Consider the following 27,879-nt stretch of genomic DNA (forward strand, 5'->3'; position numbering starts at 1 on the left):
TACTTGCACCTGGCTTGTCCTAGTTGCTCCTGCTCCTGACATTAGTGAAATGAGTTGATCTAGGATGACCAGACAACGCTATGTCAAGCCTTGCTTTTTCTCTTATCATGGATTTCTTAATTGTGCCTTTATGAAATACCCCTCTGATCAGCCTGCGTCATCTATCAATGTGATGACAGGCTTATTGTATTCCTCAGCTCAGGTCCACTCTCATCTGTCATCCTTATTGTGCAGTTTACACAGGGGAACATTGATGAAATGGTCAAGTCACAGTCACAGTTCAAACGCAGAGCGCTTGAGCTGGGTTATACTAGATATGGTGGGTTTGTGTTGGCAAACACTATTGCTCCTTCCCCCATGTTTGTTTTAGCTAAGTTAAGCAAGAGCACTGCTTTAAACCACCCTTTGCCTCCCCACTTCTCTCTGTATCAACATTTTGTGGAAAAAAAAGTAGATTTCTAATAGGTGTTTGTGTGTGTGTGTGTGTGTGCGTGCATGTGTGTGTGGTGTGTGTGTGTGTGTGTGTGTGTGTGTGTGTGGAGGGGGGCGGGGGGGCTGAGTGGTTGGCACAAATAAGCCATGTTTTTGTTTTGCATTCACTTTCTAATTTAATACATTTAGTTTGTTTATTTCCATTATAAATACAACATGGTATGTGACATTTTAAATATTTTATTATATGAGTTTTATATATGTTCTTTGATGTTTAACAAAAGTATTTGGTAAATTCCTCATTAACTTTAATGACGATTTAATGATTTAACTCAGATTTCACAATTTTTGTGCAAAACTGATTATCCTTGCTATTAAAGAGCTTTGTGTAATGCCACAAAGTACTTGCCAACATAAAAGGAGACTTTTGAGGAAAGTGCATGATAGTTCGCACTCCTTGGTCTTGGTGTTTTTAGAGTTTACATTCTAATACAGTACATTCTCATAACATTCCCATACAAAGTTGTTAGGTGTTTTTAGGGTTTACATTCTCAAGGCAAACCAGATGGTAAAGTATATTTCTGAACAATGGAGTGGAGAGGAAGTAGTACAGTAGATTCAGTGCAAGTGTCCCACAGAGTAAGAAAAAATCTCCTTTGTTGACGGAGTAGTACTCTAACACTTCTGCTGATCTGGCAAAGTCCATGTGATTGTTTCTGTCATTTCTGTTTCTAAGTGAACAAAGTTTGATATTGATCTTGTAATAGTGTGGTCACTTTCTGACTACTTGATAGCTGAAGTACACTGTTACAGAGTTCCATGGACATTTTCTGTCAGCTATGATTTGACATGGAGAAAGCATAACTTTGCATGAAATAATACCAATGTAAGGCACTATTCTAAAAAGGTCAACAATGGCTGCAACAAGCTTGAACAAACTTCGAATGAGCAGAGAAAGTCCACATCATGAATGCATCCTTCAATGAAAGGCACAATACTCAAGATATCTGACATTTATAAACAAACATGGAACATATTTAAATAGTTGATTGCTGACCATAGGGCAAAATCTAAAAAGTTGTATTACATTCTAGCTTCTGGACCCTATGCTATACAGTAGGTGATTAAGGGTGAAGGAGCTGTAGTGAGAAGTATTCAGAAACAAAATGTTCAGTCATCAAATATATCAGACATTCCATTCCACAGTATAACAGCCTCTTTCTGCAGCTGCTTGCTGTTCCACTCAGTTACTCTAATGGCTCTCTGGGGGAGATGTCCATAGCTTTGCACAACCCTTGGATATTGGGTAAGATTTTGGCTTTCTTCCCCAGATGTGCTTTTAGCCAATCCCAAGGTTCCAACTCTGCAGAATCTAGCCAATGACAGACAAGCAGCCTACATACGCCTCCTGGTCAGACTAGTTAAACGTGTATAAGCCAAATCTATTTCTATGTTTCCCCTTCAAATTGGGAGTAAACAATGTGTTTTTCTGATAGGCACAACACAAGCACATGAGATTTTTCATATAGGGATTTTTACTTGTTTTTGCTTTTGTGTTCAACAGTTATGTTAACACAGATAATACAGTACATGACCTTTTTCCATACATTGTCTGATTACCTCCCATGCCAGTGTCTGTTGTGATGACCAATGCTTTCTCCAAATATTCGTTCTCTGGCCTTAGTTCTCATAACAAGCAGATGTGATTTGGATTTGGCCTTACAGATGTGTTGTTGAAATGTAGAGGGCTGGACTGGTCTGATTTAGGAGTGACAGCAAGTGCTTTCCCTTCTGTGTGGGTCACTTTTACTTGCTGCTTGTTTTGGTCACTTGCAAATGCTCCAAGTTAGAAACTGTGTATCCTGATCTGTGTTTCTTATTCTCTGGTGTAACAGTGAAACACATTCAGAAACATAGCTCTCACAATAAGGGCTTTCATGTAGATATGGTAATGTTAATGGGTCACTCCCTTAGTGATCAGTGAATTACTGCTGACGGATCACTAGGTTTCTGAAATAACACAGATGTGTAAGAAGATCCCCTCCTCTCCCTGCTACATTCTATACAGACCTTCTCTTGGCATGCTATGCTCCTCCTAAAACATCCCTTACATACTATAATTCATTATCTCATTCTCCTTCCTCTCTTGCTGTCTCTCTTAGCACTCTGTTTTTGATTCTAGTCTATGCTATTAGGGTCAACCTCACTTCTTACAGATCTGTTCTTCCCCTCTAGACTTGTGTATCTATCTTCTCCTCTCCAAAAAGCCCATTCTCCCTTTCTCTCTCCCCTTCTTCATCTACACATAGCTCAACGTGTTACTATTTACTCAACTCAGTAGCATAGGCCACAACATCCAGTCTGTAAAAGTGCACACTGCTACACATTATTGCCCCTCAGAGAGTCTTGCATAAGGTCTAAGGTCAGGATTTTGGAATGTGGGTGAAGTCTTCTGTGGGATCCTGTTTACCTTCAAATCTTGCACCCTGATTAGATTCCACATCTGAACCCACGTCACCCTCCTCAAATTTCTCACTGGGCCAACCCTTGCTTTTATTTTCCATTGAATGAATTGAGTTGGGTTCATCTCATCTTTGAGTATGAGATTGTGTACAGAGCATTGACCTAAGTGCCTTAAGGGGGAGGCAACAGACCACGAGCAAAATTACATAACTCTCAGTGATGATAAACCCCATGTAACTTCCAGAAATATACAGATACATTTGGAGACTAGCAGGAGGTGGTTACAACATCAATAATAATAATGAAAAGAATCTGCAAAAGCTTTCCCCTGAATCAACAGTGTATAAATGCGTCCTAAATATGTTTACAAGGGAGACTGGTAAGGTCTGGTAGCTGTTATTCAAAGGCACATTTTGGGTACTTAAGACTGTCTGTAGGACTTGGTCCCTACTGAGTGCACCCACCCCTTGTTTTTTAACCAATCAAAAATGAGCACCATACCTACATGTTAATGGCATGATCAAAACTCAAAAACAAGTTCTTTTTTTATATGTTCAATGGAAGGCAGTAAAAAAGTAATGCACACTCTCTCTCTCTCTCTCCACACACACACACACACACACACACACACACACACACACACACACACACACACACACACACACACACACACACACACACACACACACCATACACACTGACAACACAGCATAACATGGTTCCAAACAGGAGCAGGTGCTGTTGGGATAGATGTGTCTGGTTATGGCAGGTTGTGGCCAGTTGTCCTCAGCATAGAGCAGCTGTGTGCTCTCATAACAGTTTCTGCCCCACTCTTCCCACCAATAGTGCCCTCCACTATTTTGGACCCCCTGGTAAAGTTGTAAAAATAGATAATTAAAAGAGAAATAATAGCCTATTTTGGTGATTTAGAATAGAATATACTTTTTTTTTATCCCGGGAAATTCAGTCTCTGCATTTAACCCAATTTAACCGAATTAGTGAACACACACAGCACACAGTGAAAACACAGTGAGGTGAATCACACACTAACCCAGAGCAGTGAGCTGCCTGCCCAACCAGCGGCGCTCGGGGAGCAGTGAGGGGTTAGGTGCCTTGCTCAAGGACGCTTCAACCTGCCCCACTTATCCCCATCTATCTTAAAACCCATCTAACAAAACATGTGCCATAAGTATTGGCACCCCTGTATTTAATTATTTGTAAAGCATCCATTTGTCAATTAATTCATCTTCTCTTATATGTTATAAGATAATTCTAAGGTAAAAAGGAGCAGTGGTAGCATGCAGTAGCCTGAAACGTTGTGTGCTCAGTTCCCGTCCTTGACCATTGTGCCCTTGGATAAAAGCATCTGCTCAATGAATTAATAGAAATAGAATCTCTCCACATCATCCAGATTCCAAAGTCCTCTCTTCTGCCTTCTCTTCTGCTCACCCAGTAGTTTTCTATAAAGATCAGATCGGGGGACTGAGATGACATTTTTATTATTATTAATCTGGACATCAGGCTTGGGCACAATTCCAAATTTTAGAATTTGCCTCTATTCAATTCATGAGTTGGAATTTGAATTGAATTGGCCCCACCCCACAGGAAGTTGAATTTGAATTTGAATTGGAATGACAGGAAGTGGAATTCAATTCATGGCAATTCAAAACCATTCCACAGTCACATAACAGGAAGAATGTGTTGAATCTCACATACATTCAGTTCAGGGAAAATTATATTTGGAAATGTAATTGATTAGCCTACTGTTTTCAATTATAAGTTGTGTGTTTGTTGAGATCATATCTGACATCTTTTGTGAAACTTAATTGTTAAACACTGCAAAAGTAAAAGGTACTCAAAACAGTGAAATTATCTGTCCATGCAGCAGGATAATTTCATTTGACAAGATGTTGTGAATTAAGATAAATAAAACATCTAGAAATAAGCATGTCTACAGAGGTATTTGGAAACTTAACATAAACTGAAATAGCTGGTTTTAAGATCAGATTACTTATAAATATACTTTTTACATCCCCAAAATAAGTAAAATATGCTTAAAGGGACACTTCACCGATTAGCATTAAGCTTTGTATCTTTAAAAAAAAACAGTCATGTTTTTGAATGGTCGCGCATCATTCCCTCAGTTTGCCTTGAGATGGGAGAAATACGGATGTTAACGTTGGACTTCCTGCTTTCAATGAGGTAAAAATCATCATTTCTCCCATCTCAAGGCAAACTGAGGGAATGGTGCACGACCATGACCTCAGGTGGGATTTGAACCGGGTCCCCGTGAGTACTTGGATGAGTATATGGTTCTAATATGGTAACCTGTTGCACCACAGTGCCACAGTTCATGACAAGTCTAGATTACATACAGTATATTTAAAGTTGTTACAGCCTCAGAATAAGTTGAATATAAATATATTAAGCATAAACTGCTCTTTTTAAGACGATATCTTCAATCTTAAATGTCATCTTAAATTAAGGCAAATTTTCTTGTCACTGAATCTCAAAACAAGCTTTATTTTGATGAGAATTTGAGGGAGAGATGTAAAAGATCTCATTTTAACAGTACTTACCTCATTTTAAGATTCCATGTCTATTTGAGACAAAAAAAAGATATGGCTGTGCTTGATTTAAAGAGGACATACAATGGATGAATTGAGTATTGCACTGTGTTCTCTGATGTTAAAATAGTATATATTCAACTTTGATTTAAAAAAAATAAACTCAATTGCAATTTTACAAGACTAATTATATATATTTAGGCTGGGTATTGAAATGGTCTGTTTGACTAAATGGCGCCCTCTTTGGCAACCCCAATTGAACTTCAATGGCTTTGCGATGTCTGACATCACAAGCAGGCCCTTTTCTAATTTGCCCATTTTTTTTGTGTCTATTTCTAAGTTCAAGATTTTCATATGAAGGAGGGCACAACCATGCCTCACATTCATGATAGCTCTTTGTTTATGCACAACCTCTCATAATTCATGAAAATCCCTTAACTAAGACGAGTTGATGCATACATTTCACGTTTCAATGCATGCATTGATGCGTGCTGGCTCTGGCACGCGACACAACTTTGATAGCACTTAGCTAGCCCAGTTCATTCATCAGGATCCAAACAGAGATGAAGTTAGAGGAGACCAAACACCTCCATGTTTTCCCTATTAAAATACAGTTACATGAGTAGTCACACGACCAAGTATGGTGAGACAAAATAAAACGTGTTGCATTTCTAAGCAGGTAAGAGGGATAACTATATTGTGTGGCGCAGTAATATCCTCACTCTTGCACTTTCAGTTTCACTTTGGAGGGAGGATATTGCGCAGAGTCTAAGTGCTCCCAATGTTATTAATGAAGTGTTTGGTCACTTCTAACTTCATCTCTGTTTGGATCCTAATGAACCGATTGGGCTAGCTAAGTGCTATCGAAGTTGCGCCGCGGGCCAGAGCCAGTGAGAACACGCATTGAAATGTGAGAGGTATGTATCAACTCGACTTAATTAAGCGAATAACATAGTTTAATATGAAAGAGTGTGTTCCTTTAAAACAATATAAATGATCTAACACTAATCTATTTTCTTTTTATCTTGATAAGAATCAAATAATTTGCAGTGTGCTCTTAAATTATGTATATTAATTTATTTGAATTTCCTTGAATTTCAATTCTACTTCCCTTAATTCAAATTGTAATTCTGTATCCTGTTTTTGACCTCAATTCAAATTCAATTCAAACTCAAGAGTGTCTTGGCGGAGGCAGCCAGACATTGATTAAAAATGTCCAGGCATAGTGCCCTCCACATATTGCCACCACTGGTGATGTTGACTAAAAGAGTTATAAAAAATCATCTTTTGGTGATATATTGTACACTCACCATCGAAAAAATTAGGAACAATCCAACTTTGAAGGGAAGCAAATTAATTTTGAGAAACACAAATATCTCATAGAGAAGTACTTTTACTTATTATATATAGCCTATATATTATTGCCATTATAAGTGCCACAATTATTGTCACTGCTGCATGTAATACCTTATAATAATAGTAATAGTAATAATAACTAGAAAATGTAATTCCATGGAAGGAATTACCATTGCATGTAAATGTAAAAAGGTTGCTGTGTAAAACATTGTATTAGTTAAAAAGACAACATACAGTGGGTACGGGTTGAGAATGCACCTTCTCCCGCGGGACTCCCGAAGAGATCCCGCAGTGCGTCAAGCCGATTTTTTTCGAGGCTAAGGCAATGTACCCAAACAACCACCAGGTGGCAGAAAGTTTCAACTGCATTTAATGATGAAGACCGCATATCCGTCAATAGTCGACTCCTTAATCTCACTGAATCATTAAAATGAAGGTGATGACTGGCGAAATTATTCAAACGACACTTCAATGAACCATTGTTGAAATGAATGAAAATGGTTATAGAAATCGCCTACAGCCAGCGTTATAAGAAATATATAAGTAATAGTTAAAGTCTTCTTCCGTATTAAACAGATAGCCTACGGGACGCTCTTTGTTCCGTAGGCTATTTTAAGGAACTACTCAATGCACACACACTGGGTAAACTGGCGCGCTACAAACATTAAAATGTCAAATCATATTTATTTCTCTTTGTCGCCATATTGGGGGAAACGCGGAGAGGCGAGATGGTCAGTCCTCGTATTTGTTCTTCGCGTTTCGTTATAAGAAATATATAAGTAATAGTTAAAGTCTTCTTCTGTATTAAACAGATAGCCTACGGGACGCTCTTTGTTCCGTATTTTAAGGAACTGCTCAATTCACACACACTGGGTAAACTGGCGCGCTACAAACATTAAAATGTCAAATCATATTTATTTCTCTTTGTCGCCATGATATTGGGGGAAACGCGGAGAGGCGAGATGGTCAGTCCTCGTATTTTTTCTTCGCGTTTCGTTATAAGAAATATATAAGTAATAGTTAAAGTCTTCTTCTGTATTAAACAGATAGCCTACGGGACGCTCTTTGTTCCGTATTTTAAGGAACTGCTCAATTCACACACACTGGGTAAACTGGCGCGCTACAAACATTAAAATGTCAAATCATATTTATTTCTTTGTCGCCATGGTAGGCCTATTGGGGGAAACGCAGAGAGGCGAGATGGTCAGTCCTCGTATTTGTTCTTCGCGTTTCGTTATAAGAAATATATAAGTAATAGTTAAAGTCTTCTTCTGTATTGAACAGATAGCCTACGGGACGCTCTTTGTTCCGTATTTTAAGGAACTACTCAATGCACACACACTGGGTAAACTGGCGCGCTACAAACATTAAAATGTCAAATCATATGTATTTCTCTTTGTCGCCATGATATTGGGGGAAACGCGGAGAGGCGAGATGGTCAGTCCTCGTATTTTTTCTTCGCGTTTCGTTATGAGAAATATATAAGTAATAGTTAAAGTCTTCTTCTGTATTGAACAGATAGCCTACGGGACGCTCTTTGTTCCGTATTTTAAGGAACTACTCAATGCACACACACTGGGTAAACTGGCGCGCTACAAACATTAAAATGTCAAATCATATTTATTTCTTTGTCGCCATGGTAGGCCTATTGGGGGAAACGCGGAGAGGCGAGATGGTCAGTCCTCGTATTTTTTCTTCGCGTTTCGTCATAAGAATATATAAGTAATAGTTAAAGTCTTCTTCTGTATTCTCTGCCACATTCGACAACAGCATTCAAGTTCCTTCTCAGCACGATGACGTGACTTTGCTTGCTGTTGGCCCAGATTAGAACAACATGCTCGAATTCACCAACAGAGTCGCGGCAACGTTGGTAGATACCAGTGATGCGCGGGTACGTGTCTGAACGCCCCGCCCCGCCCCGCCGTTTACAACTAACCCGACCGCAACTCGGACCGCAAAAAAAAAATATTGAAATACAGGACCCGACCCGCTTCCCGACCCTCTTATTGTAAAAAGTAGCCTAGTCTAACTTAGTCGTAGCGTCATTGAGCTATGCAAAATTGGTATCTCATATGCATGTAAAACAATAATATAGCCTATATTGCCTAATTATATATAGCCTATAATTGCTCAGAATTTGGGAAACATGCATTTAGTCTACCTTTTTTTTGTTCCGTGTCAGCATTCATCCAAAAATGTGGCTGTTTGACTCAACATTGAACATAATTAGCCTAGGATTTTCCTATACAAATTCTGTTTCAGCCGTTCCTCACATGAATGCCTTGAAGCTCTCCCAAGCATGAAATGCAGGCATAGAATATTATTAAGAAACTCTTTATTAACGTCTTCATCAATGGACCAAAAGTCCATTGCTCCGCGATTATAAATTGCAGCGATATGAAACCTTTATTGCACGACGTGGGGAAGAGCAGACGTGGGGCTTTCCAACGAGCCACTAGGCCTATAAGTTGCGCAAGGACGCACATATTGCATGCTCATACCAATTGTAGGCTATATGCCTTGATGACATTAAATTAAGAAATATTTCCTGATTTGGGAAACTTTTAGTTTATTTTTCTTTCCATAATACCATTCGATCTTGCTGGAAATTATCAGACTTGAGAAACACGCATTGCATCGGCAACTTCGCTGCTCAGTAGACGATTCTGCCACTTTCTGTAGAGGCCAGCAGTTCGAGATAAAAGCTGCAGATCATAGACAGAGAAAGCATATGCTCTGAGAACAGAACACAACTGCATGTCAAGTGTAGCCGAGGGTCTGTCTACGCAGAAACAACAAGTGCATTTCTACATGTTCGTGACAAAATGTGGGGGATAGAATCGCGTTTCAGTGTGAATGCTGCAACTTATGTCTTTTTCTTCTAAAGACAATTATGTACGATATAAATGACAATTTATTTTTTTTTACCGACCCGACCAAACATGACCCGCATATCATTAAAAATATTTTTTCTTGACCCATAACCGCGGGTGACCGCGGGTGACCGCGGTCGCCCGCTCGATTTGGATCAGCCCGCGCATCACTGGTAGATACGGATGCCTGCTCTTCAGAGCCATCACCACAAAGGAGCACTAGAGCCTGGTGCAAAACCACCAACTGGGATGGATCGAAGGGCAAGCAAGCACTGCCACACAACGTCAAGACCTTTGTCAACACTAAGCAGAAAGTTTCCTACGATGGGGAGAAGTGGCCGCAAGGACTGCATCGATAAGATCAACGAATGCCTTCGCAAGCCCCGAAACCCTGGCGATACATTTTCTTTCCTTTAATTCAATAAAACATTGTTTATCTGAAGAACTTTTCCGAGGTTGTCTTGTCTACCAAATCCTAAACTTAAATAGAGTAAACATTTTATCTTATGAAAAAACTCTTAGGGGGAACAGTTAGGCAGCCCTTCCTCCATTATCGTAGTAGGACTATAGGCAATTTATTAGAGGGGTCAAAAAAAACTAATAAAGTAGGCTAGACTAAATGTGTCACTTTAGTGATTGGCTCTTTCAAATGCAAATTAGGTGGATGGGCTTTTGAATGGGCCTGCTGCAGGTGAGAGGACAAATCCTACGAATTTATTGTTTTTAGAAAGTGCCATTATCATTGCCATATTCTCTTAAAACATAGGCTATATATTTGAAAACGAGTTGATTAAAGGCTTCTAATGGTGTCTCTATAATATGATAAAAGCAGAGATTGAGATGTGTGTTTGGAACAGTTTTTCAAATCCCCCGGGGGTATTTAGACTCCAGGGTGTTAAGCACTCATTCACAACTGTCCCATCGCTAAATGCTCTCTTGTGTTGCGTGATCACACAAGTATACCTGTCGTAGTGTGCTTTTAATTTGATATGCCTAATTATTATCTCCGCCAAGGATATAGGATGAACAAAGTCTATGGATTTGCTATCCAGTAGCCTAATAATTAGGCTATGTGCCACGTCCGATTTCGCAAGTGGTGTAGTAGGCTACATTTAAAAACAGACAGCCGCCTGTGAGATCCATTTCATGAAGAGCATTATTGTCTTGTGCGATCATTCCCCCTCCCCCACACTCGTCTAACCAGTTCACTACATTATAGCCTATAGCCTATGCGGCACTGAGGACGACACTTGAGCCCGACACTATGTCAATGTAAAAATGTGTGTGAGTGCGCGCTGAACCACGAATTAACATATTAACTTTTCTTTTCAGCAGACATCGCAAACATAAAAAGAATCTCAAAACAGGAAATCTTTCATTTCTTTTAGTAAATCGATTCATTTTGTTTTGACGGGTTCCGGAGAGGTTCTTCGACTGGGTTTCGAACCCCGGTCGCTGGCGTACGATACCTATGCTTCAACCACATGCGCCACAACTGGATGTGAATTTCGAGAGGCTTTATTCGGCATATGTACTTGAACGTCGCCGTAGCCTACTTGAACGTCGCCGGTTAAAATGAACAAGCCTCCGTTTTAAAATAGCTTAGGCCTACACATTTCTAAGTATTCCTAGCATGTAAATGTTGCCAAAATGTCCATCTTGTCCATCTCTTTCGTCTTCGCCTTGACGTTGACAATAATAGCCTATTCACGGAAATGCGGTCTTGTAACCGTAGCCTAATGAATTCATGAATTGATCTAAGGTTGCCTTTCGAGTAGCCTATTTCAGGTTGAATTGAAGGCTATTTCCTTCTGATAGGCCTATAGGTTTCTAAAACCATTTTCATTCATTTCAACAATGGTTTATTGAAACGTCGTTTGATTAATTTCGCCAGTCATCACTTTCATTTTAAGGATATAGGATGAACAAAGTCTATGGATTTGCTATCCAGTAGCCTAATAATTAGGCTATGTGCCACGTCCGATTTCGCAAGTGGTGTAGTAGGCTACATTTAAAAACAGACAGCCGCCTGTGAGATCCATTTCATGAAGAGCATTATTGTCTTGTGCGATCATTCCCCCTCCCCCACACTCGTCTAACCAGGTCACTACATTATAGCCTATATGCGGCACTGAGGACGACACGACACTTGAGCCCGACACTATGTCAATGTAAAAATGTGTGTGAGTGCGCGCTGAACCACGAATTAACATATTAACTTTTCTTTTCAGCAGACATCGCAAACATAAAAAGAATCTCAAAACAGGAAGTCTTTCGTTTCTTTTAATAAATCGATGCATTTTCTTTTGATGGGTTCCGGAGAGGTTCTTCGACATGGTTTCGAACCCCGGTCGCTGGCATACGATACCTATGCATCAACCACTTGCGCCACAGCTGGATGTGAACTTCAATAGGCTTTATTCGGGAAATGTACTTGAAACGTCGCCGGTTAAAATGAACAAGCCTCCGTTTTAAAATAGCTTACACATTTCTAAGTATTCCTAGCATGTAAATGTTGCCAAAATGTCCATCTTGTCCATCTCTTTCGTCTTCGCCTTGACGTTGACAATAATAGCCTATTCACGGAAATGCGGTCTTGTAACCGTAATGAATTCATGAATTAATCTAAGGTTGCCTTTCGAGTAGCCTATTTCAGGTTGAATTGAAGGAAATAGTCCTTCTGATAGGCCTATAGGTTTCTAAAACCATTTTCATTCATTTCAACAATGGTTTATTGAAACGTCGTTTGATTAATTTCGCCAATCACTTTCATTTTAATGATTAAATGAGACGGATATGCGGAGCATTTCTCTCCCTCTCCGTTGACCAAAACGTTGCTCTGGCATCTCTGCTGGACTGACTGAGTTATAGGCTACGTCGAGTGAGAGAGCTGTGAGGTAGGCTGTAAACATTCGAAAACTCGGGCGGTCTATGTTGCCCCCTTGCGGTTGCAGTTTTCCCGATGCTTCGGGAGTCCCGATGTGCGGGAATGAAAGGAGCATTCTCAACCCGTACCATCTGTATGACGCAATAAGAATAGATGAATAACAATAACCCAATTACAGTTCCACTGAAATTAGCCTACTTGGAAACCCACATTTAAAAAGTGATTCATGAAAATGCATTAAAATTGTGGATAGTATTTTGGAAAATAAATCTTCATTCATTAAAATAATAGACTGAAATAAAGTTGCCAACTTCAAACGAGTTGCAAGCGCTGACACTTTGTTTAGTAGGCCTACTGAAGTTCACCAACGTATGATGTATGCAGCAACAGGCTGAGGAAATGATATAGCAAAAATACTGTTAGCTAGCTTGCTAACAACAAACATGATGGCAGTGATGAGAATGATAACAATGTAGCTTGTAGCCTACTGTACAAACGACTAGGGATGCACCGATCCGATATTTGGATCGGATATCGGCCCCGATATGAACAAAATAGCTGGATCGGGGATCGGAAAAAATGGGCCGATCCATGGCCCGATCTGAATTTAATATAGGGAGGGAAAGTAATCTCATCGCCATCTGGTGGTTGCGTTCCTAGAGGCTAGCGGGAGTGGAAGGGATTTTCTTTCAGAAAAAATATATCTCGGTCCACGATGGGAAGTTAGTTAAATGCCTTCAATATGCTATGCATTTAGGTCAGCTCTATTGCTTCTAGTGGTCATACTTTATTTTTTAGGATCAGTTTAATTGTTTTGAGTTTGTTTGTAACATGGTGATAACGAACTACAGTAGCTAGCTACAGTAGCATTTGACGTCACCAGTTTGGGCACTTCATCTCCAACTGATCAAAACGGCAATTTGCTTACTGGCTTATCATATTTTTGTAATAACAGAGAGCGATGTAAACCGCGTGGTAATTACCTTTATGTTGGGATAACTTGTGTTGTGCTCCTACTCACACAAGAGCTGGCAGTAGTGTAATTGTCTACTAACTAACCAACTAGCTAACAGGCTAATAAACAAACCATGCTAGGTGAGGAACGTCGTTGAAGGGTGTCACGTCACTTGAAGTTGTAGTCCATTTATGAAATGAAACGAGCAATTACGTTTTTTTTTAATAAGGCGAAATAGGGTCTGATATTTTCACAGTTAGTAGATTATTACAGTATGCTGACTGAAAAATATTTTTGGTGGATAAGATCGCTGGTATAGCTGCGTAGTATTTTTTTGAAAAGTCGGTCTATGGGACTTAACATTGGAGCTGCTCTTCGATAGGAACACAACCGCTTGGGGCGCTGGTTTTCACTTTCCCTCCCTATCCACCTCTTTCCTTAACCCGGAAATATGTATCGTTGCGATGGTTACGATACTGTTTTCAACTTCCGTTCATTCTGTTAACATGTGCGTTCTCCATAGCAAACTAGGTTATGCCTCAACTTAGATTTCGTTCGAAATGTTGACAATTCTGCCCTCAGCATGTATATACTGCATCACATATAACCGATATAAAATAGAAAAGTTGACTTTTATATGCGTTATGATATGTTAAGCACCGTAAACCGTCACGTTAAAACAGATACAATGCAGCTTCGCCGGAAATAGAAAACCGTCTCGGTGTCATGGCGACCCCCATTGTTGGCTGCGGAATATCGTGGATAGTCTCAAAAAAAGGCTGAGCCATGACGCGCAACCAGCCATTTAGCGCCACTGTAGCAGCAGCTCACTGCTGTGGGTTAGAGTGTGCCTCACCTCACTGTGTGCTCTGAGTGTCTAAATTCATGGATGGGATAAATACAGATATCAAATTTATGTCATAGGATCAAAAGAATATCTATACTAACCACCATTTGTCATAGATTAATTACGATCATGCGTCTTGTTGCATTTAGGCAACACGTTTAATGTGTAACAGTCAACACAAAATAGGCTACTCAAACTAAACACATTGTCATTTTCATCTCATCTGTATAAACTGTTCTTGGTATAAAGACATGCAAATGTTAAAATTGGCTGTTAAAAACTTCTCATTTATTAGATAAAACGTACAACTTCTACCGTTGCGTTTACCACCATTCAAACTCCGTCTGAACTAATTAGTTTTATCGTGGGGAAACTGGGGACCGTACCACTATGAGTAAATAGAGGGGTTTCGCGGGTGACACGATTTTGGCAGGGGTGTTTCAATAGCTGTGTTTCCATTACAAATATGCGCAAATACTTTGTCGATATTGTCTTAATGTCGAATATCACAATTTTCGCAATTGCGGTGTTTCCATTACATTCGGCTAACTATATTAAAATCTCGTATATTCTCGCGTGCTGTAAGTCATTAGGAGACATGGTGGTTATCAACATTACCCAGATTTAGACATAGAGATTTAGCCTACACTAAATGCATTCAAATTGCCACCACGGCACGCTGATTATCAGTCATTAGGCTATAAGCCATCAGCGGAGGAGGCCTACGTTTTGGTGGGGCAGAAACATAAAATTAAAAATTACATATTTCACAGGAGTTTGTTGTAGTAGGCCTATGCTTAAATCATGTCACAGCCATGTCAGTGGAATATTTCGTAGATCAGCCCAGTTGATTAGTTTCTAAAACTAGAATCTAGATTTCTTTCAGCACCGTTCTCATCACGTTAAACCAGCAAAGCATAGCAACATTGTTGCTATGGGTAAACAAAACTAGTTGAGCGGTTGCGTAGCCTATGCAGCGTTTTTGAGAAAGTGTTGTCGGCAAGTTCACAGCTGTGGATTCAACATTTTAGAATGACACGAGCCACTTTTAATGAAAAAAATATTATTTTTTTACATTATTCTCCCGGTGCCACTTCCTGTAGGCAGTCTTCTTCGTCGGTTTCGTTCCTCCTAACATCCGGTTGTTGGATCACGTGACTCGTCAGATGCGAAAAAAGTGTTTCCATTGCAGTTTTGCGAAATATACAAATTTCGATACGCTCGAAATACCACCTCACCCGAGCGCAAAAACTTTTTATCGAAACATGTGAGTTTTTTCGAAATGTGTGTGTTTCCATTAAGCACATTTCTTTTCGCAACTCTTAATTTGCGCAATTTAATGGTCAATGGAAACGCAGCTAATGTATGTCACTAATATGGGATTTTTATCTGCAAAATAGTTTTTTGCTAGATTTTTTATTTAGTCTTAACTGTGAACTTGAATTTGAATGCTGTTCCAAGTTGATGCTGGTGTAAAACTGTTTATTTTTAATACTAGTAATATAATCAATAATGATAATAATAATAATAATAATAATAATAATAATAATAATAATAATAATACACTGCATTTATATCTAAGTGTTATTTTGTTAGATTTTTTTTAGGAAAGTAATGTTTAGTTAGGGAAAGAATGTTTAAGTGAAGCCTGATGCCTTTAGTCTTTTCCACATGGTGAGGTATACAGTTTATTAATTAACAATGGTATCGGATCGGTATCGGATATCGACCGATACGATGGTATCGGTATCGGTATCGGAACTGAAAAAGTCGGATCGGTGCATCCCTACAAACGACTGTGAGAAGAAGGCTTAAACCTAATGGTAGCCTACAACTGGCATGTCTATCAGGTTGGACGCTGAGTTAAGACTGGCGTGGCTAGAAGCTAACATTACATTTGTTAAGTTAGCTAATAGTGCTTACGTTAGGGTTTGATTGTCTAACTATGGTCCCAATATAGTATAAATAGGTTACACACACATTTCTTAAGTGGTCTGAAGATTTGATCATTTAAATACAGTTGATGAGCATTGTCAATCTACTAGTCCACAATTAGGCTACAACAATCAGGTATCGAATTAATAATAGGCAGCCCTAAGATCTAGACCTAAGGTCTTTCACATAAGATATGATATAGCTAGCTAGCCTATAGCTAACTGGGTAACACTGGCTATCCAATACTAACCTGAGGTAATTTTTTTTTAAATATTGAGTTCATATATTATGTCTTAATCACTTAACCAAGGGGTGAGTTACTAGCCTGACGACGTAATACTCAATTCTTATCAGAATATGAGTCTGAAACTGCTCCATTCAGCTGCGATTATGGGGCGTGATTCAACTGATACAGGGCGGGGGGGATAGCTCTGCACTCATTGGATAGCCCAAACCAAACATAACAAGTTACTGGCTGTCAGTATCTGCAAAATCTAAGACAACAAAATATGTAGCAGGGTAGGCTATATGGAAAACATCCTCCTTCGTTTTTAAAAATAATTCCTTCAAACTGTATGCAATGAACAGCTGGGGAAGTGTGTCGTTACGTTAACCCAACGAGCATACAGGCATTTTTAAACAAACGGGAACAACATCACCCAAACATGCTGTTTTAACTGAAAGTGAAAGTGAAACTGAAGTTTTCCCACATATCCACGTTGGTCTAAGTGTTCAGAAATAGTTGTGTGAATCCGTGATAAAACCTCCGTTTCAATAGCTAAGATAAACGAAAGGCCAAACTGCATGAACAAATTATGCATTCATAGCCATAGCGTTTCTGTTGCAATCAAAATCAACCTAAGCCAACACGGTCTCACACCCAACTCGTCGAACGAGGACGCATGCAGCCGTGAACCTCACTGCTGTTCATCTGTCAATCATCACGTAAAGCCCGCCCTGACAATGTGATTGGTCCGAACAGCTTTGTATCTCGAATAGTAGCAGCTGAACGGAGCAGTGCCAGACCGAAGTTCCCTGCAGAAAAACAATGTAGGCGGGGCTAAACTTCGGTCTGGCATCCGGGCTAGTGAGTTACGGGCTATTACTGTTAAATTGTGTTTTAAAAATAAGTCCTTCAAACACTGTTTTCTGCGAGGATCTGATTTTTTACTGCCCAATCTATTCATCATTATTCTAGTGTTCAGCGACTTGAAACCAGATTGTTTTATAATGAAAACTGAAAAGCACTTACCATGAATTTTGTTGATCTTGAATTCTCAATATGTTATCGCATGGTTTTTATTTCAGTTAGCCTATTAGCTGGTTTGATGAATGCCGACAGGGTATAGTAAATCTACTGACAAATGTTGCTAAATGCTAAATCAGAGGTCTTGTCACAGGCAAGTGAAATTTAGTAAGTTAATCATTTTTTATTCTATTGCTGCTTAGGTTTCTGGGCACGTGAGTTGGGTGAGATGATTGGTTTTGAACACCCTACCATACCTGTCCATCACCAGTATGTAGTCACAGCAACAGTGCCTGAGGTTAAGGCTCTGAAAACAGAATTACCAGTTATCCGAGACTTGGAAGGGTCATACTACCTGCGCCAAGAGAGGGATGGGCTACTTTTTGGCCCTTATGAGCAAGAGGAAAAGATGAAGTTACAAGACTCCTGGGTGAGGGATGGAGTACCACCAGGTAAGTCTATTTTAGTTAACTTTCTTTGAACTCAGTGCTCCTGAAGATTTTTATTGCAGAATTTCATAATTTCCACTATTTGATTGAAAATTGAATAATATGATTGTTACTATTACCTACTATCATTTCACACTACATTTTTTTTTTTATCTTTTACAATTAAGAACCACCTCTCAGGGGGTGCACCTCACTGGCTCCTAAATATTTGTCATAAATATTGTGGGTCATCTGCTTGAAAAACAAAAAAACTGTAGCATCAATGCTGTGGTCATAATGAGGTGGGTAAAACTGTTGACACAGGTTCGTACCAGTAATGCTAACTGTATTATTGGTGACTACAGGTTTTGGCAAGGAGCTGTTTGAGTCAGACCTGGACAGAATCATGGAGCATGTCGAGATGGCCATGGAGATGGTCCCAGTCCTTAAGAATGCTGACATCATAAATATTGTGTCTGGTCCCATCACGTACACACCAGACCTATCGCCCATGGTTGGACCACACCAAGGCGTTCGCAACTATTGGGCAGCTATTGGATTTGGGTAAGTCTACATTTAAAGGAATAGTTCGGAATTTTGGACATAGGACCTCATTTCCAACTTTACCGAGGTGATATAGGTCGGTGGAGACCGTTTTTATCGTGTTTAACCCCTTCCTTCAGTTGCAGCGTCCCCCTTTGCTAACGCTGTTTCTTAGCTAAAGCATTTCTACGGTAACATCAGTCTGACATCAACAACAGTCTTACTCACTCCACCGCACACCCGAGACAAGTCAATTAAAACGTCAGACTATCGATATAGGTGTCCCTGTTGATAGAATAATTTTAGAAATAAAACTAACCTTGCAACTCAATGATTTATTACATTTTGAGGGACTAGTTTCTCAAAATCAATCCGCCACTGCCATACAGGGAACAAAGTAGGCTATTGCAATGCGATGCAAGGTTAGTTTTATTTCTAACATTGTTCTATCAACACAGGCATGTGCATTGATAGTCTGACGTTTTCGTTTATTTGTTTCGGGTGTTCTGTGGAGTGTTTTCAGTGGCAGGCTAGATGTTACCGTTGACTTGCGTTATCTCGGCACCTAGGTTAGCACGAGATGAACGCTGCAACTCAAGGAAGGGCAGAAATTCACTGAAAATGGTCTTCACCGACCTATATCACCCCGACTAAGTTGGAAATAAGGTCCTATGTCCAAAATTCCGAACTATTCCTTTAAGTTGAAATACAGTAGATGCAATAATTTAAGGTGCTCTAAGCGATGTCACATGTTTTTTAGGCTAAAACATTTTTGTCACATACATCTCCTTACTATCTGCTAGCTGTCTCTCCCCTAAGCACACTGTTAAAACAAGGTCTCACAGGCAAGATAGCACAGGCTCCACAAACGGCAACAAAACAAACTGGTGCAACCTACACTACAAAACACAAGTGTTCCAGCCAATAACCAATGATATGTGCATTTAGGAGAGTTTCAATTGCACAGGAGGGATTCGTGACCTAGCTCTCTGTTTTGCTTAAATGTCAATGTGACGTTGCCCAACATCATTTAGAGCACCTTTCATTTATACTCCTGGAATTAGAGACATATTCTGTAAATTAACCAAATAAATGAACAGCATAGGCATACAGTTATTCGACCAATACATACTTTTCTTACTGGAACTAATATAAAAAGCTAATTTGAAATTAATTAATGAATGTTTTGTCAGATATGGAGTCATTCATGCAGGAGGAATTGGGAAGTTCCTGAGTGATTGGATTGTGGCTGGAGAACCTCCATATGACCTTATTGAGTGTGATCCTAACCGCTATGGAAAATGGACTACTGTGTCATATTTGTGTGACAAAGCCCGGGAATCCTATGGCTTCAACAACGTAGGTGAGTTCTGAGCAATGCTACTGCCATTGTATCCTGGACACAGTATCATGAGTAATAGCGCACGATTGGAAATTGTGCCACAATTTCAGAGGCCCCGAGTATGGCAGTGATGTCATAAAGGCTTTTCTCCCACTCAGCTGTATTATATGTCTGAATCCCAAAGTGAGCCCTGAGGACTAGGGACTAAAGACTCACAGACTTAATTGATCTCTCGTGCTAAGTGGGTGAGTGTGTGAGGCCACATGGGGTCAGATAGGTATAAATGGGATTTAGACGGCACTTCTCGAGATTAGATGTACCTTGCCGATGTTTAATAACAAAGATGTTGTTGACACTTGCACCATGCACATGTGTCGTGCTGTTGTTTACCTTTGTAATTTATGGATTTCCATATGGTCTCCGCAGTAACTTTGAACTGTGGGTAATTCATGTTTTTTCTCTCTCTATCTTTGTCTGATGCACAGCGCAGTAAGAGTAGTCTGCTTTCAGTTGTTCACTGTTCTCTCTACTAGCCAACGTGTCACAGAAATGACACCAAAGTAACTCAGAATAAAATATTATGTGACAAAATGTTTGCTTGAGAGGCTTTTGAGATTATGACAGAATGAAACTAGGAGGAGGAACATCTGAACTATCTAGGAGATGCACAGAGAATCTGATAAATTAATGATTAGATACAGGTAATGGATAAACCATTGAGACAAGAAAGCCTGTCTCACCTCCTCTATAAGACAAACGACTACCTTTGTCTTCCCTCTTTCGTCTGTGTCTTTCTACATGTAGGGAATTATGGGTAACACTTTACATTACAGATCGGTAATAAGTGGGTAATGTTATGGTAATATGTATGCAATTTAGTGGTAATAATATTTTTAAACCACATATTACAAATAATTAATGTGTAATTTCTAGACAATTACTGTGCAATTACCATACAACAACAATGCAAATAACTTGGGTTTAAGGGTAAAATAAAATGGTAATAACTGCTGTAAATATGTACTTACTGAAGCAATAAATATTTAGGATTTACTTATTGTGACATAATATGTGACCTGTTATCTGTTGTTATGATGAAATAAATTAGGTAATTTCACAATAACTATATGGTCAGGGCTGTAAAATACTGTTTTGTCTTTTCGAAAGGTTTTCTGTACGGTGGGGAGTTGTTGAAATCCTTTCGAAAAGACAATACAGTATTTTACAGCCCTGATACCATATAGTTATTGTGAAATTACCTTATTTATTTCATCATAATAACAGATAACAGGTCACATTTTACTATCAAACTAACTACCACAAAAACCTTGACCATTGTGTAATTGTGCCATAACACTTAAAAGTTACTATGTAATTTAGTCCTTCATAGCGCCATCATGTTGGTATAATTACAGAAATATTATGTCACAATAAATAAATCCTAAATATTTATTGCTTTGGTAAATATTTACAGCAGTTATTACTATTTTATTTTACCCAAGTTATTTGCATTGTTGTTGTATGCTAATTACACAGTAATGATCTAGAAATGACACATTCATTATTTGTAATATGTGGTTTACAAATATTATTACCATGAAATTGCATATATATTACCATAACATTACCCACTTATTACTGATCTGTAATGTAAAGTGTTACCGAATTATGTTACTTGATACATGTTTTTACTTGATTGCATTGACTTTATATATTAAAAACAGGTATGTACAGCATTGACATGTTTTTGTCAACCATTGCCATCCCCCTCTCTCTCTCTCAGTGGGTTACCCTAAAGAAGAGCGTTTTGCTGGTCGACCAACAGAGAGAGTGAGTGGAGTTTATGACTTGTTGAAGGACCAGGCCTCCATGGGATTTCATGCTGGTTGGGAACAGCCCCACTATTTCTACAAACCTGGAGACCAAAAAGGATACCAGTGAGTAAAACACACCATACCTATTGTGAAGCATGGTGGGGACAACATTATGTTGCGGTGATGTTTCTCTTCAGTGGGGACTGGCCAATTGGTCAGGATAGAAGTACACCCAAATTCTTGAGGAAAACCTGCGTCCCTCTGCTAGACAGCTGAAGATGGGCAGGTCATTCACTTTCCAAAAAGACAATGGCCCTCATTTATCAACCGAGCGTAGAAACCAGCTTACATCTGAGCGCAGAAATCATCTTACGACAGGGCTCACGTGTGATTCATCAAACTTTCGTATCACTCCAATTCCAGTGTAAGAATAAACGTGTGTTGATAAATGTGGCGGCTGGAAACAAGCGTGATTTAAATATCAGTATATGCTCGTTTTAATGGCCTCACCCCTAGAATTTACGACATGAAGGTGCATTATACATCCAAAAGAGATCATTAGTGATCTCGAGCCACAGTGACGTCCAGCTGAACCTTGTTAGTTTTGACAGCTAGAAGCTGTCATCAAGGAAGGCGGGAAACTATGTCATTTAAGCTCAACATACTATGAATACATTCATTACAAAACCATAAGACAATTTGCCCTTTGAAAATAATTTAAGATAGAGTGTATAATTAATGAATGTTGCGTTTGGAAAAGAGAAATTAATCATCTCCCATATGACTATCCTAAGACATCAAATGTGTCAATATAATATGCTACATTAAAGGTATACTATGCAATGTTTTTCAGTTAATCAATTCGTTCCATACTGTTATATATGATTAAATGAGTCATTACCGGTCGAACAGTGTTTTTTTCGGCCGCCCCAGTGGTCTGTAGCGGTAGAACCACGCTTGCAACTTCAGGAGACCTCGGGCACGCACCCATGCTCTACTCCAGGAAGTGTCATGTAAAGTCTCATGAAAAGGCACGACAGACTGACGGATTGAGGAGTTTTGTAAAATATACATGCTAAAGCTGTAGGGGAAGCTCTGCATAGAAATATGCAAGCATAAAACGAGCGAAAACAAAAAGTGAAAGCGAAACCGGCGATGAAATTGCCAATCCTGCATAGTATACCTTTAAAGCAAATAGGCTGCACATGTACAGGAAAGGTGTTATGTCCAAGATAGTCCATGAATTCAACTCTTTCTAATCCACTGCGGATATACTGCTGCACGGTGCTATGCCACTTGAAAAACTTGTGTACGCGAGTTCAGACTAGACGTGAGATTTGAGCATATAGCACTGATCACGTTCACATTGATATGCCATACTTTGCGTGGAAACAAGCGTACGCCTGTTGTACGTCTGTTTTTGGTTGTACGCACGTTTCATAAAGGGCCAATGATCCTAAACAAACTGCAAAAAGAACAAAGCAGTGGCTTATTTTAAATGGGTTTTGGGACAAAAAAGTAACTATTTCAGAGGGGTATGTATGATGACTTTCTATAGGCACTGTATCTCTTTCTTTCTCTCTCCTCAAAAATATGTATGCATAATAAGGCAAGAACATAGAAGAAGCATACGTCAAAATTACCAAAAAAACCCAGTAGCTGTGCATTTTAACACTTTTAAACATAACTTGTCGTCTCTCAAATACATTGCCATTGAGCACGTATCTCCACCCCCAGACGTGGAGGCGACATTGATAACCTTCTCCTTAGAAGGGAAGCATTCTACATATATATGCTTAATACTCTGTTTCTCAAAGGTCTTAACATGAATTTTGATTTGAGGCCTCTACTATAACTTCTCACATCATGGTTGATTTTGTATTTGATGTGGTTTTCATTTAAATATTTCTGATTGACCATTATTATTATTTTGTTGATGACCATTATTATTATTTTGCTGATGACCATTATTATTATTATTATTGTTATTATTATTACTATTATTATATTTTTTGATTGATTTTTCTTTTGACCATGTTGTCCCTTTCATTACCTGATGTGATTACTGTGGTCTTCTTCACCTTGCATGCCAGCGCGTCTAGACGCATGCTATGCCACTTGTCACCTTACGGGTGCGCCCAACTTTTCCAACCAGGTAGCCTACCTGTAGGTCATGTGATAAATGTCATCTAGACCATTGTTCTCATTGCCTGAGGAAGATCCCACTGGAGGATCAAAACGTTGCCTTTTATGTATTAAAATAAAAAGTGTATTTTGGAGCTTATACCCAGTGTGCGGACCAATCAATCACATTGTCTACCACTTTTGTCCGGCACCTGGATTATTGTTTCTGTGGATGTGTGCACCCCAACCAAACGCATAATGTAAATGGCAAACTTTTAATTTTTTTGCCAAATCTTGAGAATGTTCTTTAAGGAGAGAGTGGAACTCCATTTTCACAAATGTTGAATCAGAGCATATAATACAACAAAATTGTGTTTTTATCTCATGGTTTACAGCCCCAGTTTCCGCAGAACCAAATGGTTTGGGCCAGTGGGACGTGAGTGTAAGCTGGTGATGGAGAAGGTCGGAGTGATTGATCTGTCACCTTTTGCGAAGTTCATAGTGAAAGGAAAGGATTCATTGAAACTACTTGATTATCTTTTTGCCAACACCATGCCCAAGGTAAAAAAAAACGTTGTCTTGGCGATCTGAAATGTAGTCAGAGGCATGTCTAGTCAATATTCTAATTATATGACCAGCACCTGTGTGTGTATAAACACACACATTTATGATTCACAGTGATTTCATGCTTACTTATTTCAGGTGGGCATGACAAATATTAGCCACATGCTGACTCCTCGGGGGAGAGTCTATGCTGAGGTCACTATTACTCAACTGTCACCAGGGGAATTTCTTCTGCTCACTGGATCAGGGTCTGAGCTGCATGACCTAAGGTAGGCGGTAGAGGATAATGGTTGAATAACCTTTCCTTTTTACGGTTCATTCATTTCCAAGTACCTGTAGTGCTGTAGCTGTACCTGAATTTTTTAGTAACTATATAGTAGTCACAAGCAGGTTGAGATTTTTTATGACCGCACTTACTGTACCTGTTAGTAGAGCCAATCTGCATGGTCTGTCTGACCTTTCAAAATATGCTTGAAACACCTATTTGACACAGAAAATGCATGTTTTAATTATAACGTGGTTGCCTATGGAGATGCCATGTTCCCTGGTCATTCAACAGATTATGTAGTAATGCAGCAGTTGTGGGGGGACATCAGGGGCATATTTTCTTTTCTTCACATTCTACATGGCAACATGTGGCCATATAATCCTCTACTCAACATGTCATAATTTTAGTCCCAAGGAGTAAACATTGATGGAAATGTGCATCTGTACTGCAAGTTGTGTTGCATTGAAGCATCTGATAAAGAATAGATAGCATAAATAGATAGTGCTTTTTCTTGATGTTGAGCCAGTGTTTGATGTGCATGCAATGGTAAAGCTGCTAAGCATATCTAGGCTATCTAAAGCATATCTTAGTAACACTATGTTAGCTGTCAACTTAACAAAACACTAGAGATGAAAGTATACTGTAGTCAATTGCTGAACACAATAGATGCTAGCATATGCCAGCCGTGGTCAAGATACCAAGCCCAATCAAAGCTCACCAATTACTCTCAACCAACAGCGTTATCATACTATTTGGGTCATTCCGTGTGAAATTTGGCAGGTCATCCTCTCTGAAAAAATCTGAAAACAATTCACAGGTGTTTGTAGATGTTCTAAATGGAACGTGATACAAAGCTATTCAGATCTTTTCCAGGTGTCTTCAAGACTTATGTGTGCTGACAGGCTTTAGAGCCTGTATGGACGCTAAAATGTCCAGGTTTACACCAACCACCATCAAAGTGTGGTGTTATATAGCCTGACCATTAGGCTAACTAAACCCATGTAGAAAGACTATACCCTAATGTGTCCGGCGTATCGTATGACTTTGATAATGTATGTGTGTGTGCACGCACATGTTTCAGTCAATCGTAACAGTCTGCATAATCTTTTCGGCCAACATTATGGTGTATGAAAATATTGTTGCAATACCTTGTCATATCTGCCTCATTTTAATGATTAGGACAATGTTGAGGAGAAAGTCATCAGTCTCATTAACCTATGGCTATGAGTTTTATTTTCAAATGTTTTCATGCATGTCTGGATAAGGGATGAATAATGTTTAGGGGACAGACTATGCACGTGTGCTTTAGGTATAGTGCAAGCCCTAATCTCTGACTGAAAGTGCACAGAAGTTGTGCATTTACATAACAATATTCGGCTGTAGATGGTAATATTAACTCCTTGGTTCAGGTTTTGTAAAAATATAAGATGAATTTCCACAGTAGTGGACAATAAAGACTTCTAATCTAATCTAATCTAATCTAAGTCGCACCCGACTATAAGTCGCCATCCAAACTATGAAAAAAGTGTGACTTAAAGTCCGGAAAATACGGTATATTTTATTTAACAATGAATGACTTCCCATTGGTTAACATGTTATGTTCTTCTTCAGATGACTGAGGTAATATTCATTACCATAAATTCTCTAACTTTCTATCTAGGTGGATTGAAGAAAAGGTAGCAGATGGTGGTTATGATGTGGACATCTCTAACGTAACAGACAGTGTGGGGGTCCTAGGAGTGGCAGGACCCTGTGCCAGAAAAGTCCTTCAAAAGCTAACCGATGAAGACATGAGCGATGCTGGTTTTAAGTTTTTACACTGCAAATCAATGCAGCTTGCTGGGACTACCCTCAGAGCCATTCGGATATCCTACACAGGTAGGGTAGGAGTGATGGATATTCACACATCCACATCCCCCTGAACACTCACATTTGAATTTAGTGGTTCATCTACTTTCGTTCTGGTAATAGTTATTATCTGGAAATAATTTCATGCCAACAAAATGTCAGATTGGCTTTACATAAAATGAAAAAAATCTATTTACTCTTAAGACATAATAGCTCATAAATTACACATCAAGCAAAGCCATCCACATCCATCTTCACCGGAAGAATCGCTAGAATTGCTTATATGCTACAAACTTCCTGGAAGGCTTTTCAGGCAGCACAAACTTTTCTGGTTGACCATCGCCTGTGTTGTTTTAGTGTACCTGTGAACACGGACTTGGTTGGGTGATACACCTACACTGCAAAAACTGCTTATCTACTCAAATTTAAACTTGTTAGATGATCTTTACACAAGTCAAAATGATCTTTCGAGAGAACACTAGGTAAGTCTCTTCATATTTAAAATAATACCAAATAGATTTTTCATTCTAAATATGATTAATAACACTTGGTTAAATTTTAATTATTGCAGTGTAGTGAATTAGCATGTTAAAAGGCTGAAGGATTTACAAGTGTGTGTCCAAGTTGAATACAAAGTTGCACTGTTGGACACTGTTTAGTTTCGGAGTGAACACAAAAGGAACAGAGTATAACAGAAGATGCCATTGCTGATGTTCCACTGGAACGTGCTGGCTGAAATAGCCTTCTGTGGCATATAGTCCATGGTAGCTAAATATTTGTGAATTTTGATGAAGCTAAATATTTGTGAAGGACACCTAAACTTAGGGTGCTGGACCAAATCAAAATTCACAGCAATAACAACAAAGAGTGGCGACTGGTCGCATGTCAGTCATCATTATGTAAAGCAAGCCCGCCCACCGACTCTATAAACGATGTGGTTGGTTCGGTGATTGCTGCCAAATCCCAGCTCCCAAGTCAAACGGAGAGTTGCTAGACTACTCCTGCAGCAAATTAGATTTGCTGTTGCTTGGGGCGTCTAGGTTTCTAAGCTAGGAGAAAGCTAGATTTATCAGAATTAAACAAATGAAGTAGGGATACACTGATCCGACTTTTTCAGTCTCGATACTGATACCGATGCCTGGGCTCTGTGTATCGGACGATATCCAATACCGATCCAATACCATCGTTGAATTAATAAACTGTATACCTCACCATGTGGAAAAGACATCTTATTGTGTATTATTGAACTACAGAAACGCTACCCGATCTGGTAAAGTTTCATAGTGCAGTTATAGCCGATAGAGGGCCGCAAAGTGAAAGCAGAAGTGCCATTCACCCTGTTATGAAATGATAAGGTACAAAAAACTCTTTAGTGTTGCTTTAAAAG

The 27,879-nt window shown here is 39.2% G+C and overlaps 1 protein-coding gene across 1 annotated transcript in view; it reads left to right on the top strand.

The window, feature by feature from the left end:
- dmgdh (dimethylglycine dehydrogenase) overlaps positions 1–27,879 on the top strand; it is a 60,144-nt gene that overhangs the window by 26,171 nt on the left and 6,094 nt on the right. Inside the window, exons 6-12 of the mRNA XM_062554599.1 lie at positions 17,765–18,013; positions 18,355–18,553; positions 19,726–19,895; positions 21,658–21,811; positions 24,208–24,373; positions 24,515–24,645; positions 26,305–26,522. Coding sequence (XP_062410583.1) covers positions 17,765–18,013; positions 18,355–18,553; positions 19,726–19,895; positions 21,658–21,811; positions 24,208–24,373; positions 24,515–24,645; positions 26,305–26,522 — 1,287 coding nt within the window. The remainder of the gene's footprint in view (positions 1–17,764; positions 18,014–18,354; positions 18,554–19,725; positions 19,896–21,657; positions 21,812–24,207; positions 24,374–24,514; positions 24,646–26,304; positions 26,523–27,879) is intronic.

The sequence above is a fragment of the Sardina pilchardus genome, chromosome 14 (genome assembly GCF_963854185.1).
Source record: "Sardina pilchardus chromosome 14, fSarPil1.1, whole genome shotgun sequence".
NCBI lineage: Eukaryota > Metazoa > Chordata > Actinopteri > Clupeiformes > Clupeidae > Sardina > Sardina pilchardus.